Source organism: Tachysurus fulvidraco, chromosome 12 (genome assembly GCF_022655615.1).
Source record: "Tachysurus fulvidraco isolate hzauxx_2018 chromosome 12, HZAU_PFXX_2.0, whole genome shotgun sequence".
Lineage (NCBI taxonomy): Eukaryota > Metazoa > Chordata > Actinopteri > Siluriformes > Bagridae > Tachysurus > Tachysurus fulvidraco.
In genome coordinates this window covers 4,969,699-4,981,752 of record NC_062529.1, presented here as the reverse complement: position 1 = coordinate 4,981,752, position 12,054 = coordinate 4,969,699, and the positions used below count along the sequence as shown (strand labels likewise).

At 48.0% G+C, this 12,054-nt stretch overlaps 1 protein-coding gene across 3 annotated transcripts in view; it reads right to left on the bottom strand.

Moving 5' to 3' along the window:
* Positions 1-12,054, bottom strand: part of LOC113651265 (ankyrin-3-like) — a 156,833-nt gene that overhangs the window by 96,176 nt on the left and 48,603 nt on the right. For 2 of the 3 annotated variants that reach the window (XM_047821244.1, XM_047821247.1), the window contains exons 2-3: positions 5,550-5,647; positions 4,980-5,204 (exon numbers count right to left, since the gene is read on the bottom strand). In XM_047821244.1, the coding sequence (XP_047677200.1) occupies positions 4,980-5,204; positions 5,550-5,647 (323 nt within the window). The remainder of the gene's footprint in view (positions 1-4,979; positions 5,205-5,549; positions 5,648-12,054) is intronic. The other variant, XM_047821245.1, reaches the window with a different exon arrangement.

Sequence of the window (12,054 nt, the reverse complement as noted above, 5' to 3'; positions counted from 1 at the left end):
ATTTGCAAACCCCAAGGATTTCTGAAGGTCCTTGATTGTCGACGGGGCCGGCCAGTTCTTAATGGTGTTCATTTTCCCCTCGTACATGCTGACACCTTTTGCTGAGACCTGATATCCTAGGAATTGGATCATGGATTTGTGGAACTCACATTTTTCAGCCTTGAGGAACAGGGAGTGTTGACGCAGCATTTCAGAACTTCCTTCACATGTAGGAGGTGCTCGGCAAGGCTTCTGGAAAAGATAAGAATATCGCCAATGTATATCATCACGTGCCGGTTCAGCAGGTCTCAAAAGATGTGCCGTGCATAAAGTCCTGGAAGATGGACGGAGCGTTAAACAGGCCATACAGCATGACCAAATATTCCCAGTGGCCTGTAGGGATCACAAAAGCGGTCTTCCACTCATCTCCTTTCTGGATACGTATGAGATTGTAGATGCTGCGAAGATCGAGTTTGGTGAAGATTTTGGCACCTCAGAGCTGTTTGAGAGCCGATGGGACGAGGGGGAGCGGATAGCGGAATTTCTTCATAATTTGGTTCAGCTCTTTATAATCAATACAGGGTCGTAACCCATCATCGTTTTTGGAGATGAAGATGAAGGGTGATGCAGCGTGGGAAGTTGACGGTCGTATATACCCTTGAGCCAGCGCTTCCCTGATGTACTTGTTCGGGGATCGTCAAGGAATAGATTTTCCCTTTAGGCACTGGTTCACCGGAAGGAGATCAATGGCACAGTCTTAAGGCCGGTGAGGATGAAGTTTTGATGCTCTCTTTGGACAAAAACATCTTTGAAGGCGGCGTATTCTGGTGGGATATAGACAGACACATTATTCTGAGGGCTTTCAATAGAGGTGCTGCATACCTTCAGTGGCTTAGGAGGACGACAAGGTTTAGGGATTTTCTGAAAGCAGCAAGGAAAACAATGGTCACTACAACGCTTCACTTCACCAGTGTCCCAGGAGAACGCCGGATGATGTTGCATCAGCCAGGGTCGTCCCAGGATCACCTCGTCCGTTGAGTTCTCCAGGACCAGAAGTTTGATCTTCTCCTGATGGAGGCACCCCACAGTCAGCGTGAGTTCACCGGTGCAGTGGTGCATGGAGGACCAGTTGAGTGGTTTGCCAGTCACTGTGTGGACCTTTAGTTTCTGGGGTATCCGTTCCCTCGGAATGTTGAGTCGGGTGCAGATGAAGTTCCCGGCTGACCCCGAGTCGAGCAAGGCGGACACTGTTACGGATAGATTGGGACAAAAGGCCCTCGGAAGACGAATGGGACAGTTGCCAATGGAATGTCCCTTGCTCGCACAGTACAGGCAAAGACCTTGGGTAAGCCGTCGATGACGTTCTGCTAGGGAGATCCTGGTGGAGTCAAGCTGCATGGTTCGGGCCCGGGAGGAGGCAGTTCTGGCAGGTGAGTCTGGGGAAGAACATTTGGGGTGCATGAGATCATACGACTTTCCCTTTGAATGGCTTGTTGGATGTAATTCTCCATACCCATAGTGTCATCGAAGGCTGATAATTGAAGACGAAGTTCTGGTTTTAAGCCATTCCGGTAAGTTGTAATAAGCGCTCGCTCATCCCAACCACTAGCTACCGCTAGTGTGCGGAACTGCAGAGAGTAGTCGGCCGCTGAAGATCTTCCCTGTTTAATATGATAAAGTTTATCACACACAGTTGTATCTCCAGCAGGAATACCAAATACCTCTTGGAAGTAGGCGGTGAATTCTTTGATGTAATATAAGAAAGATCCGTCTTGGTGCCAGATGGACTTTTCCGGTGAGTAATGAGATGATAAAGGAAATCTTGCTGCGGTCTGTGGGAAAACGAGACGGTTGCATTTCAAAGATCAATGAACATTGGAGGAGAAATCCCTTAAATTCTTCCACCACATCTGAGTAGGGCATGGGGTTGGCCATGGGAACCGTGACGACGGTAGCACTGTTCGTCGCGGGGATCTGGGAGTGCGACGGTTGTCCCGGTGTTTGTAGCAACTCCTGTCTCAGTATGTCGACCAGTCATTGGTAGGCGTCTGAGTTCTGAGAAGTCATAATTTTTGTCGGTCCTGTCTTCTGTCACAGACAGAAGACAACGGAGACAGAGATACGTCAAAATAACAGTTTATTGAACGTTTATTGAACGTATTGTCCATGATCCTTACACCAATACAACATTTGTTTGGCTGTATATTACAATCACACCCCAGTGTCACCCATATGAGGATGGGTCCCCCTTGAGTCCGGTTCCTCTCAAAGTTTCTTCCAATACCGATTTAAGGGAGTTTTCACCTCAGACTTGCTCATAGGGGGATAAATACATACACATTGTGAACTATATATCTAATAATAATCTTGAATTTTTTATTCTGTTAATTTTCTTTTATTATTCGTTATTACTTTTATTATTCCTTATGTTTACCTTCTGCTCTATGTTTATGTTCTGTAAAGCATTTTTGAGACAATGTCTATTGTAAAAAGCGCTATACAAATAAACATGAATTGAATTGAATTGAAATACAATCATACCTAACAATTTTCTTCCCTCTCTCTCTCTCTCTCTCTCTCTCTCTCTCTCTCTCTCTCTCTCTCTCTCTCTCTCTCTATGTAGAGCTATATATGCGACTCCCAAACTCTCTTCTTAAGGAGCTACTGTATTTCATTAATCCTGACATTTTACCCCTGGCTGGAGTCTCATCACCTGGTGGTCACCCAGGGATTGATCTGCATTGTCAGTCAGTGACTCATGGGATTGTTGTGGATGGAGACTGTCATGTCTTCTTTGAACCAATGTCAGAGTTTGTGCTGACCCATTAGATCCTCAGAAGCTCTTGGTTGCAATATTATAAACTGTTGTATACAGGACATTATTTACAATTACTTTATTTACTGTCCAGTGTCACCCAAATAAGGATGGTTCCCTTCTGAGCCTGGTTCCTCTCAAGGTTTCTTCCTCGTATCATCTCAGGTAGATCGCCATCCCCCTCAGCTTCCTCATTAAGGAAAGATATACAGTATTTTTATAATATATTTAATTGAATTGAAAAATAAATTGATTAATAAGCAGGTGACTGTAAAAGTGACAAAGACTGTGGTTGTTGGTAAGTATAGTCATATATGGCCATGTTTGCAGACTTTGGTGTGTTGTGGGAAACATAACTGGTGGTGGGTGCGGGGAGTTGACAGACATATTACAGAACCCATGAAAAAAATATGATGGTTATGTAGATAACTCTAATTTTGAGAGTATGTATATACAGATACTTATTAGGTTTAAACATTGTATTTATGGTTATGATTGAGCATATGTTCTCCCTGTTGTGAGAACACTGCCAGCAGCTTGTTGTAAAAAATCTTAGTAGAAATAATTAAAATATTATACTATAACCAAAGTAAAGTATTAGGCCTTGCAAAATATTACAATTGCTGTCATAAGACATATTTGGACGATGTTGTAGGCCAAAGATGTTTATTGTAACCAGATTCGGGGCTGTCAGGCCTAGTCAGTCTGAGCACATTTGTAATAACAAATACAAACTTGTTATGTAGAATGGAAAAGACCATGGTTCCCAGGCCTTAGCTCAAAGCGATAACTTGTTATGTAGAATGGAAAAGACCATGGTTCCCAGGCCTTAGCTCAAAGCGATAACTTGTTATGTAGAATGAAAAAGACATTGGTTCACAGACCTAGGCCCTGAGAAATAAGGGGAGGAAAATCCATAAATGGGCATGTGGTGCCCAGACCTTAGCTCATAACTTGTTGTGCAGACTGAAGCAGGCCCAAGTGTTTAGTCTGAGGTCATGAAAAATAAGGGGAGGAAAATCCATAAATGCGCATATGGGTGAAAGGTGATGGGAAATAAGGGGAAATTAGGTCAGTGTATTTAGAAAACATAGGAGGTGATTCTGGTAAATAAGGTGATATGGCACCACCAAGAAATACTGGGAACCAAAGGGGAGGCTAGGAGCACCAGGGTATATATTGAGAAGATATCGGGGGCGAAGGTGTGTGTGCGCGTGGGTGCGTGTGGGCGCGTGTGCAGGCGCATGCGCGTGTCCGTGGGCGAAGGTGTAGGTGTCAAATTCTTCTGGCCAGATGAAGGAGGCAGCCCCACGCGCGTATGTGTGTGTCTGTGTGTACGTGTGTGGTATGTGTGATGTGTGTGCGTGTGTGGTGTGTGTGCGTGTTTTTTATTTTTGCAAGAGCGTCACGAGAGTTCTTGTTTTTCTTGATTGATTTTTGCATGACATGCTCTTTTTTGGGGGTTTTCATTTGTTACTTTCAATTTGGCAATTGCTCTTAAAAGATTGTTGGCTGATTGACCACAATAAAGAAGTTTGCTCATTCTCATCCAGGTCTGAGGAGTTTTCTCAGAGGGAGTTTTTACCAGAATACTAATACCGTTATCAACCACCTCCATCCAGAACCCCAATACCAACCAAATACCACGACCTGAGGGAGGTGTTCAGTAAAGCCTGTGCCACTCAGCTACTGCTTCATCGGGCTGCTCCCAAACTTCTCCTCACCCAAAGGCCAAATCTCATCACAGATTTTCACATAACACACCCAGATCAACCAGCACCAAGAAACTGTGCCAGTCCCAGAAAAAAGCACCAGGAGGTGTTCCTAGAGGGGGGATTCTGTAAGAACACTGCCAGCGGCTCCCCAGAGGGAGCTCTCGCCAGAAAACTATCTTCCAGGTCACGGGGGTTCATTTCTGGTTTCCATATCTGGATGCAACAGCATAAAAGTGAACAGCATGCTACACACCACAAACCAGACGAAGTATAATCAACTCTGTTGCATACCAAGCTGGTTATATTGCTTTGTGCTCTCTTTGCCTGTTTTCCACGTTTATGAGTGTGTCTTGCAATTTAGATTGTTTGCCTTGGATTATATTAAAGATCTGTATCATCCTGCACATGGATTCCACCGCTTATTCATTCATAAAATAAGATTTAAATTTATATGCTTAAGACTGTCTTACCCTAAAAAATGGGCTCCAGCTGGTCCCACCTCTATGAGCCTGCTAACAAGCCCCTCACCCTCCACCATGGGAGGTGGGTACAGCAGGCATTGCCGTTTTGGCAACCGACATGTGACTCTCGTTGGTTCTGGACAGTTCCTGGGAGGAATGATAATGCGCATGCCATTATGACGACTTCCTCTCATAGATCCACCCCTGGCATCCACCATGAAGCTCACCAGAAACCTGCCAAGAACAAACAAGGGAACAAAAATTAGAGTGAAAAATTAAAGTGAAAGGGAAAGCTGGAAGACAACACAAACATAGAATGACATATATTGGCACAGTAAATGACATATATAGCACATTACAAACTGACCAGGCATTTGGGTACCAATACAGAAATTACATACAGCAAAAACTAGGAACTACGATTATGTCTAAAAATTGAAGAACTCAGAGACAAAATCAACACATTAAAGACAATAAGGATAGATGCACAAATATTATTCTTGTCAAAGAACAACCAATGGAAAAATAAATACATTTTTGCCTCTCCATTAGACACATCAGGAAGTTTTTCTCTCTCACCCTGAGTGGATAGGACTGGACATTGTATTCTGTGCATGATCCACAGTGTCTGGGGTCCAGCTATAATGGCTTAAACACTCACTCTGTTCCAGATGTTCCTGGAAATATATGTGACATATGCACACACACACACACACACACACGCACACACACACACACACACACACACACACACACACACACACACACACACACACACACCTTGTTCTAAACAATACTTGCAGCTCTTGTAATAGGTTCTACTTATATTGGGCAGTAATGTCCTGGCAAAAGTGTGATTCATCTATGGCTATAAAAGTTTGGGGATACTTTAAATTGTTTGCCATAAGTTTCTTGTCTGTGTCTGCATTTACTGTAAATTACACTGTTTTATTATGTTGTCTTATACAAAGCAAACCTACTTAAGATTATTGAAGAACCTATTATTGAACCTTTTATTATTATTATTATTATTATTATTATTATTATTATTATTATTATTATTATTATTATTATTATTATTGTTGTTATCATCATCATTATGGCTTGTACAAATTACAATTATTATTATTATTATTACTGTTATAATTCTGAGACCAAAAATTTTTAAATGCTACTCCTAGAGCTTTAAAGATACATGCATCAAACCTGCCAAAATGGATCAGGGCCCATATTCATGAAAATACTTAGTGCAAAGTGTTGCGCCCAGTGACAAAATTCTTAGAAATATGGGCATTTCCCCTTTGAATTAAAGAGAAGATTCTAGTAAAAATAAAGGTTATTCATAAAGTATCTTGACCCTATAAAGGGCTCATTATATATAAGAAAAGTGTATTAGTGTCTGGAAGCCTTAGGTAAAGTTAATTATCCCCTAACTCTGGCAATAGTGCTGTCAGGGAGCACCCGGCTTCTTCTCCTGTGCATGCCCCGTCTGCTTGGAGCTCATCGCCAACGTACTGATTACCACCTGCTCCTCATTACACTGGCCTATATAAGCACCACATTCGGTCCATTCAAGCGTCCGTTATTGTTTACTGTTTCCAGTGTGTTGACTCTGCCTGCTCTTTTCATTAAACCCTGTTTTGCTGGTGCATCGGCTTCCGCCTCCTTCACTTCGCCTAACAGAATAACGGACCCGAAAGACAAAAGAGAGAGCAAAGGACAGGATCCGCCGGGCTCTTACCTCGCGATGGATCAACAACCCAGCACGGCTTCCGATTCGGTTCGGGACCTCATTGCCGCGCTCCGAGCCGCTTTTCCTTCCTCCGCTGCTCAACAAACCCCCCCCAGCTTCCCCCGGCAGCCCCATGGCGCTTCCGGTTGCCTTTTCTGGAGAAGCTTCCGAATGCCGCGGTTTCCAGCTCCAGGTCAATCTATATATTGAGATGCAACCACAGCGATTCCCCACCGAACAATCCAAGGTAGCGTTTTTCATTTCCCTCCTCTCCGGGAGAGCACTGGCTTGGGCACAATCACTGTGGGACTCCGCTAGCCCGGCTACACAATCTTATGCTGGGTTCACTGTGCACTTCCTGGAAGTGTTTTGCGCCTCCTCCGGCGTCCTCACCGCGGCCGACCAGCTGCTCAGCTTACGTCAGGGGAATGACAGCATTTCGGATTACAGCCTCCATTTCCGCACCCTGGCGGCATCTAGTGGCTGGAACGAGTCAGCGCTTCTCAGCGTTTATCGGCAAGGATTGAATCCTGAGATCAAGCAGGCCATGGCGGTGCATGAGGATACAGTGGGGCTGGAGAGCTTCATCCAGAAATCCATCGGGCTCTCTCAGTGCCTGGCAGCCTGTCATCCCGCTCCCACTCCTACTCAACCAGGAGCAAGGCGCAACGGCCGCCGAACCTATGCAGCTGGGCTCCCAGAGACTGTCCCGGAAAGAAAGAGACCGCCGCCTGGCCATGGGAAGGTGCCTGTACTGCGGATCACCGGGACACTCCGTCACTCGGTGCCCCACACGCCCCGTTCATGCTGCGGTGAGTACAGTTGAGCTCCCCACTGACATCTCACCCTTATCCAAGCTCACCGTGTCTCTTCTAACCCCTGCTCTATCTATCTCTGTACATGCCCTAGTTGACTCCGGCTCAGCGGGGAACTTCATCTCTCAGGCCTGCCTCGACCACTTACGCCTTCCCCGAGAGAGGGGCTCCCAGGACCTAGAGGTACAAACCATCCAGGGACGCCCGCTGGGAAAGGGGTGGGTGAAGTACTGCACATCGGTAGTGACGCTCCAAGTGGGGCTATTCCATCGAGAGGAGATCAGGTTCCTTGTCCTGGAGTGTTCCACCATCAGCATGATCCTGGGGAAACCATGGTTACAAAAGCATGCGCCGAGGTGCTCTTGGGATCCCTGTGACGTCCTGGAGTGGAGTCTCCACTATAAGCAGCACTGTCTCTCCCAGCTTCCGACGCGGGTCCAGGGGGCTATGATCAGCACCACCCGGGTGGATGAGGCTACAACTCAGCTGAACATCCTCGAGGAGTACCGGGACTTTGAGGACGTGTTCAGTGCCCAGGCCGCCACCTGTCTCCCCCCTCATCGACCCTGGGACTGCTCCCCGGTGCTAACCTACCCAAGGGCCGTGTGTACCCGCTGTCCACTCCTGAACACCGAGCAATGGAGGAATACGTCCAGCAGGCTCTCCGTCAGGGGTTTATCACGCACTCATCCTACCCAGCAGCATCCAGCTACTTCTTCGTGGGAAAGAAGGATGGAGGTCTTCGCCCCTGTATTGATTACCGGCAGAACTCCCAAATCGCTCCTCTTCCCCACCCCCTCCCTCTCATGCCTGCTGCTCTGGAGGACCTTCGGGATGCAAGGGTTTTCACCAAGCTCGATCTCTGAAGCGCGTATAACCTAATCCGCATAAGGAAGGGAGACGAGTGGAAGACTGCCTTCATCACACCCTCGGGGCACTATGAATACCGGATCATGCCATATGGCTTATCCATCGCTCCAGCCGTCTTCCAGGGGTTCATGAACGAGGTACTTCGGCCCTATCTCCAGAGGTTCGTCATGGTCTACATAGATGACATCTTGATCTACTCCCGGAATCGGGAGGAACACCTGAGACACGTGCGTGCCAACCTGGAGGTACTGCGTTCACACCGGCTCTACCTGAACCTTTCGAAGTGCGAGTTCCGCCGCCATACTATCCCCTTCCTGGGCTACATCAGGAAGAGGGGATCCAGATGGACGAAGGAAAGGTAAAGGCAGTGAGAGAGTGGCCTGTTCCTGAGTCGATCAAGGAGCTCCAGCGTTTCCTGGGTTTCGCGAATTTCTATCGCCGGTTCATCCAGGGCTATAGCCGGATCACCGCCCCCCTCACTTCACTCCTCAGGGGTAAAGCCCGATCCCTGAGGTGGACCAATGAGGCTCAGGAGGCCTTCCACGAGCTTCGCCAACGCTTCTGTTGCGCTCCTGTTCTGTGTCACCCAGACCCCCGGAGGCCCTTCGAGGTAGAGGTCGACGCGTCTTCTACTGGAGTGGGGGCCACACTTTCCCAGCGATTGGGAACCCCTGCTCAGCTCCACCCATGTGCCTTCTTCTCCCACGAGCTCTCCGCGGCCAAACAGAACTATGACATTGGCAACCGTGAGCTTCTGGCTATCAAGCTGGCCCTGGATGAATGGAGAGACTGGCTGGAGGGAGCCGATCACCCATTCACCGTGGTCACCAACCACAAGAACCTCCAGTACCTACGAGAGGCATGGAGGCTTAACCCCCGACAAGCACGCTGGGCCCTTTTTTTCACCAGGTTCCGGTTCCACATCACCTATTGGGCCGGTACACTCAACTGCAAAGCCGATGCCTTATCCCGGATGTACGGGCCGGACGAACCCAGTGACCCAGAACCCATTCTTCCTCCCGCACTCATCCTGGGGCCCATCGTTTAGGAGATCGACCACGAGATTCGCAAGGTATCGCTCCATGAGGCCACGCCTGCGGGATGCCCAGAAGGACGGTCTTCGTCCCGACCTCCTGCCGACGCGGTCTCATCAAATCAGTACACGAAGGACCGGGCACAGGCCACCCGGGTGGAAAACGGACGGTCCAGCTCGTCAAAGCACGATACTGGTGGCCCAGCATGACAGAGGAGGTCACACGGTATGTGCAGGAACGCCCCACCTGCACCATTTCCAAGGTCCCACGCCACCTGCCCGTGGGCAAGCTAATGCCGCTCCCTGTCCCTCAGCACCCCTGGTCTCACCTGGGAATCGATTTTGTGACTGATTTGCCCCGGTCGGAGGGCCACACCTGCATCCTGGTGGTGGTAGACTGATTCTCTAAGGCCTGCCGCTTCATCCCCATGAAGAACCTGCCGACCGCCCTCGGGACAGTGGAAGCCCTGTTCCATCACGTTTTCCGGAACTTCGGACTCCCCGAGGAAATCGTCTCCGACCGAGGGCCTCAGTTCACGTCCCAGGTCTGGAGAGGGTTCTTCAAACTCCTGGGGGTGTCCGTGAACCTAACATCAGGATACCACCCGCAGTCTAATGGGCAGGCCGAGTGAAAGATCCAGGAACTGAGCCGTATTTGAGGACCTACTGCAGCCAGGATCAAGGGGAGTGGTGTCGGTTTCTGCCATGGGCCGAGTATGCCCAGAACTCGCTCTGCCAGGACTCTACAGGACTCACCCCTTTCCAGTGTGTGTTGGGGTTCCAACTGCCCCGTTCCCTTGGTCGGACGAGCCTAGCAATGTGCCTGCAGTCGATTCATGGTTCCGGGAGAGTAGTAGGGTGTGGGAGTCTGCACACACCCAGCTGCGTCGAGCCCTCCGCAACACCCGCCGACACGCCGATGCTCGGCGACTGGAATCACCACGCTTCCGTCCCGGGGACCTGGTGTGGCTATCTACCAAGGACCTGAAACTGAAGTTGCCCTGCCGCAAGTTGAGCCCTCGGTTCATTGGGCCCTTCAAAATCGCCGACCAGGTCAATGACGTGTCCTACCGGCTAGAACTGCCGCCAAGGTACCGCATTCACCCTACCTTTCATGCTCAAACCTTGTGCCTCTCCTGTGTCTCACCCCCCAGGTGGCCCCGCGGCGCCCGCACAACCGGAAATCGTGGACCAGCCCGATATCTATGTGGTGAAGGAGGTTCTGGATTCTAGGCGATGCAGGGGTTGACTCAAGTACATGGTGGACTGGGATGGGTATGGGCCGGAGGAGCGGTCATGGGTGGCTCGGCGAAACGTGCTGGATCCGGTGCTGCTGGCGGAGTTCCATGCTTCACATCCACGCTGCCCGGTGCCCCGGTCGAGGGGCCGGCCTCGTCGCCGGGTCAGGGCGTCTGATGCCGCCCCTGGGGGAGGGGGTGGTGTCAGGGAGCACCCAGCTTCTTCTCCTGTGCACGCCCCGCCTGCTCGGAGCTCATCGCCAATGTACTGATTACCACACCTGCTCCTCATTACACTGGCCTATATAAGCACCACATTCGCTCCATTCCAGTGTCCGTTATTGTTTACTGTTTCCAGTGTGTTTACTCTGCCTCCTTCACTTCGCCTAACAAGTGCTCTCACTGCAGCAAAAAAAATTAAGCACTTGTAGATCATATCATTTAGACAGCCTTTTGTAATCTCAGAAATATTGCTAGGATAAATACAATGGCCCTGAATGACAAAGAAAAATTTTATAATGCTTTTGAAACTTCTAGATTGGATTATTGAAATGCCTTGCTGTCTGGATGTTCTAGTAGGTGCATAAGGAAGCCCCAGTTAGTCCAGAATGCAGCATCTAGTCCTAACTACAACCAGAATATATTACCAAACCACTGCTATGTTACCCACACAGCACTGTCTCCTAAAATGTTGCATTGATTATAAAATAGTAAAACTGACCTATAAAGCAATAATAATTTTAAATTATTAAATTTATTAGTAAAGTATTACAATGAAATGGAGCAGGCTTTGTGTTAGTACCTCAATTTCTACATCTGGAGGCAGAGCTTTCCCTTACAAAGCCCTGAAACAATGTTAGTGTGTGGGACTAAAACAGAGTCTCAAAGTTTAAGTCAATCATTTCATTTCAAGGATTTTTAACTTGCCTCTATTGCCTCTGGCTTGGTCATTAGGGATAAATATAATTTCCAGTTTTCATATTTGTAAGGTTTATAACTTTAATAACTCTGCTCAAATTCTGTGGGAAAGCCAGACAGAGGAGAAGGATGGAGTGTCATAAATAATCGATCAATGATAACCAGAATTATGGTGTGGCAATGGGATTCTGAGGAATCAACTGTCAACAAAGACAACTGTCCAAACTGACCAAAGTCTCCATGCTATGGGCAAGTGTGGAAGATTACTTAGAAACTTTCTGATCACTCAGTCCATTTCCTAGGAAGTAATTTCCCCAAAGAAAGACAGGGGAAGAGCTTTTACAAGGGCTGGTACTATGGATAAGTGAGAAAGCAACAGCTTTGGTGTTTTTGGAGCCAGGTTGATGAATTTAAACCTTGTTAAGTACAAGCTGGTTTGGGCATTTTGCAGTTGAGGTACTCCAGATTCTTATCATTA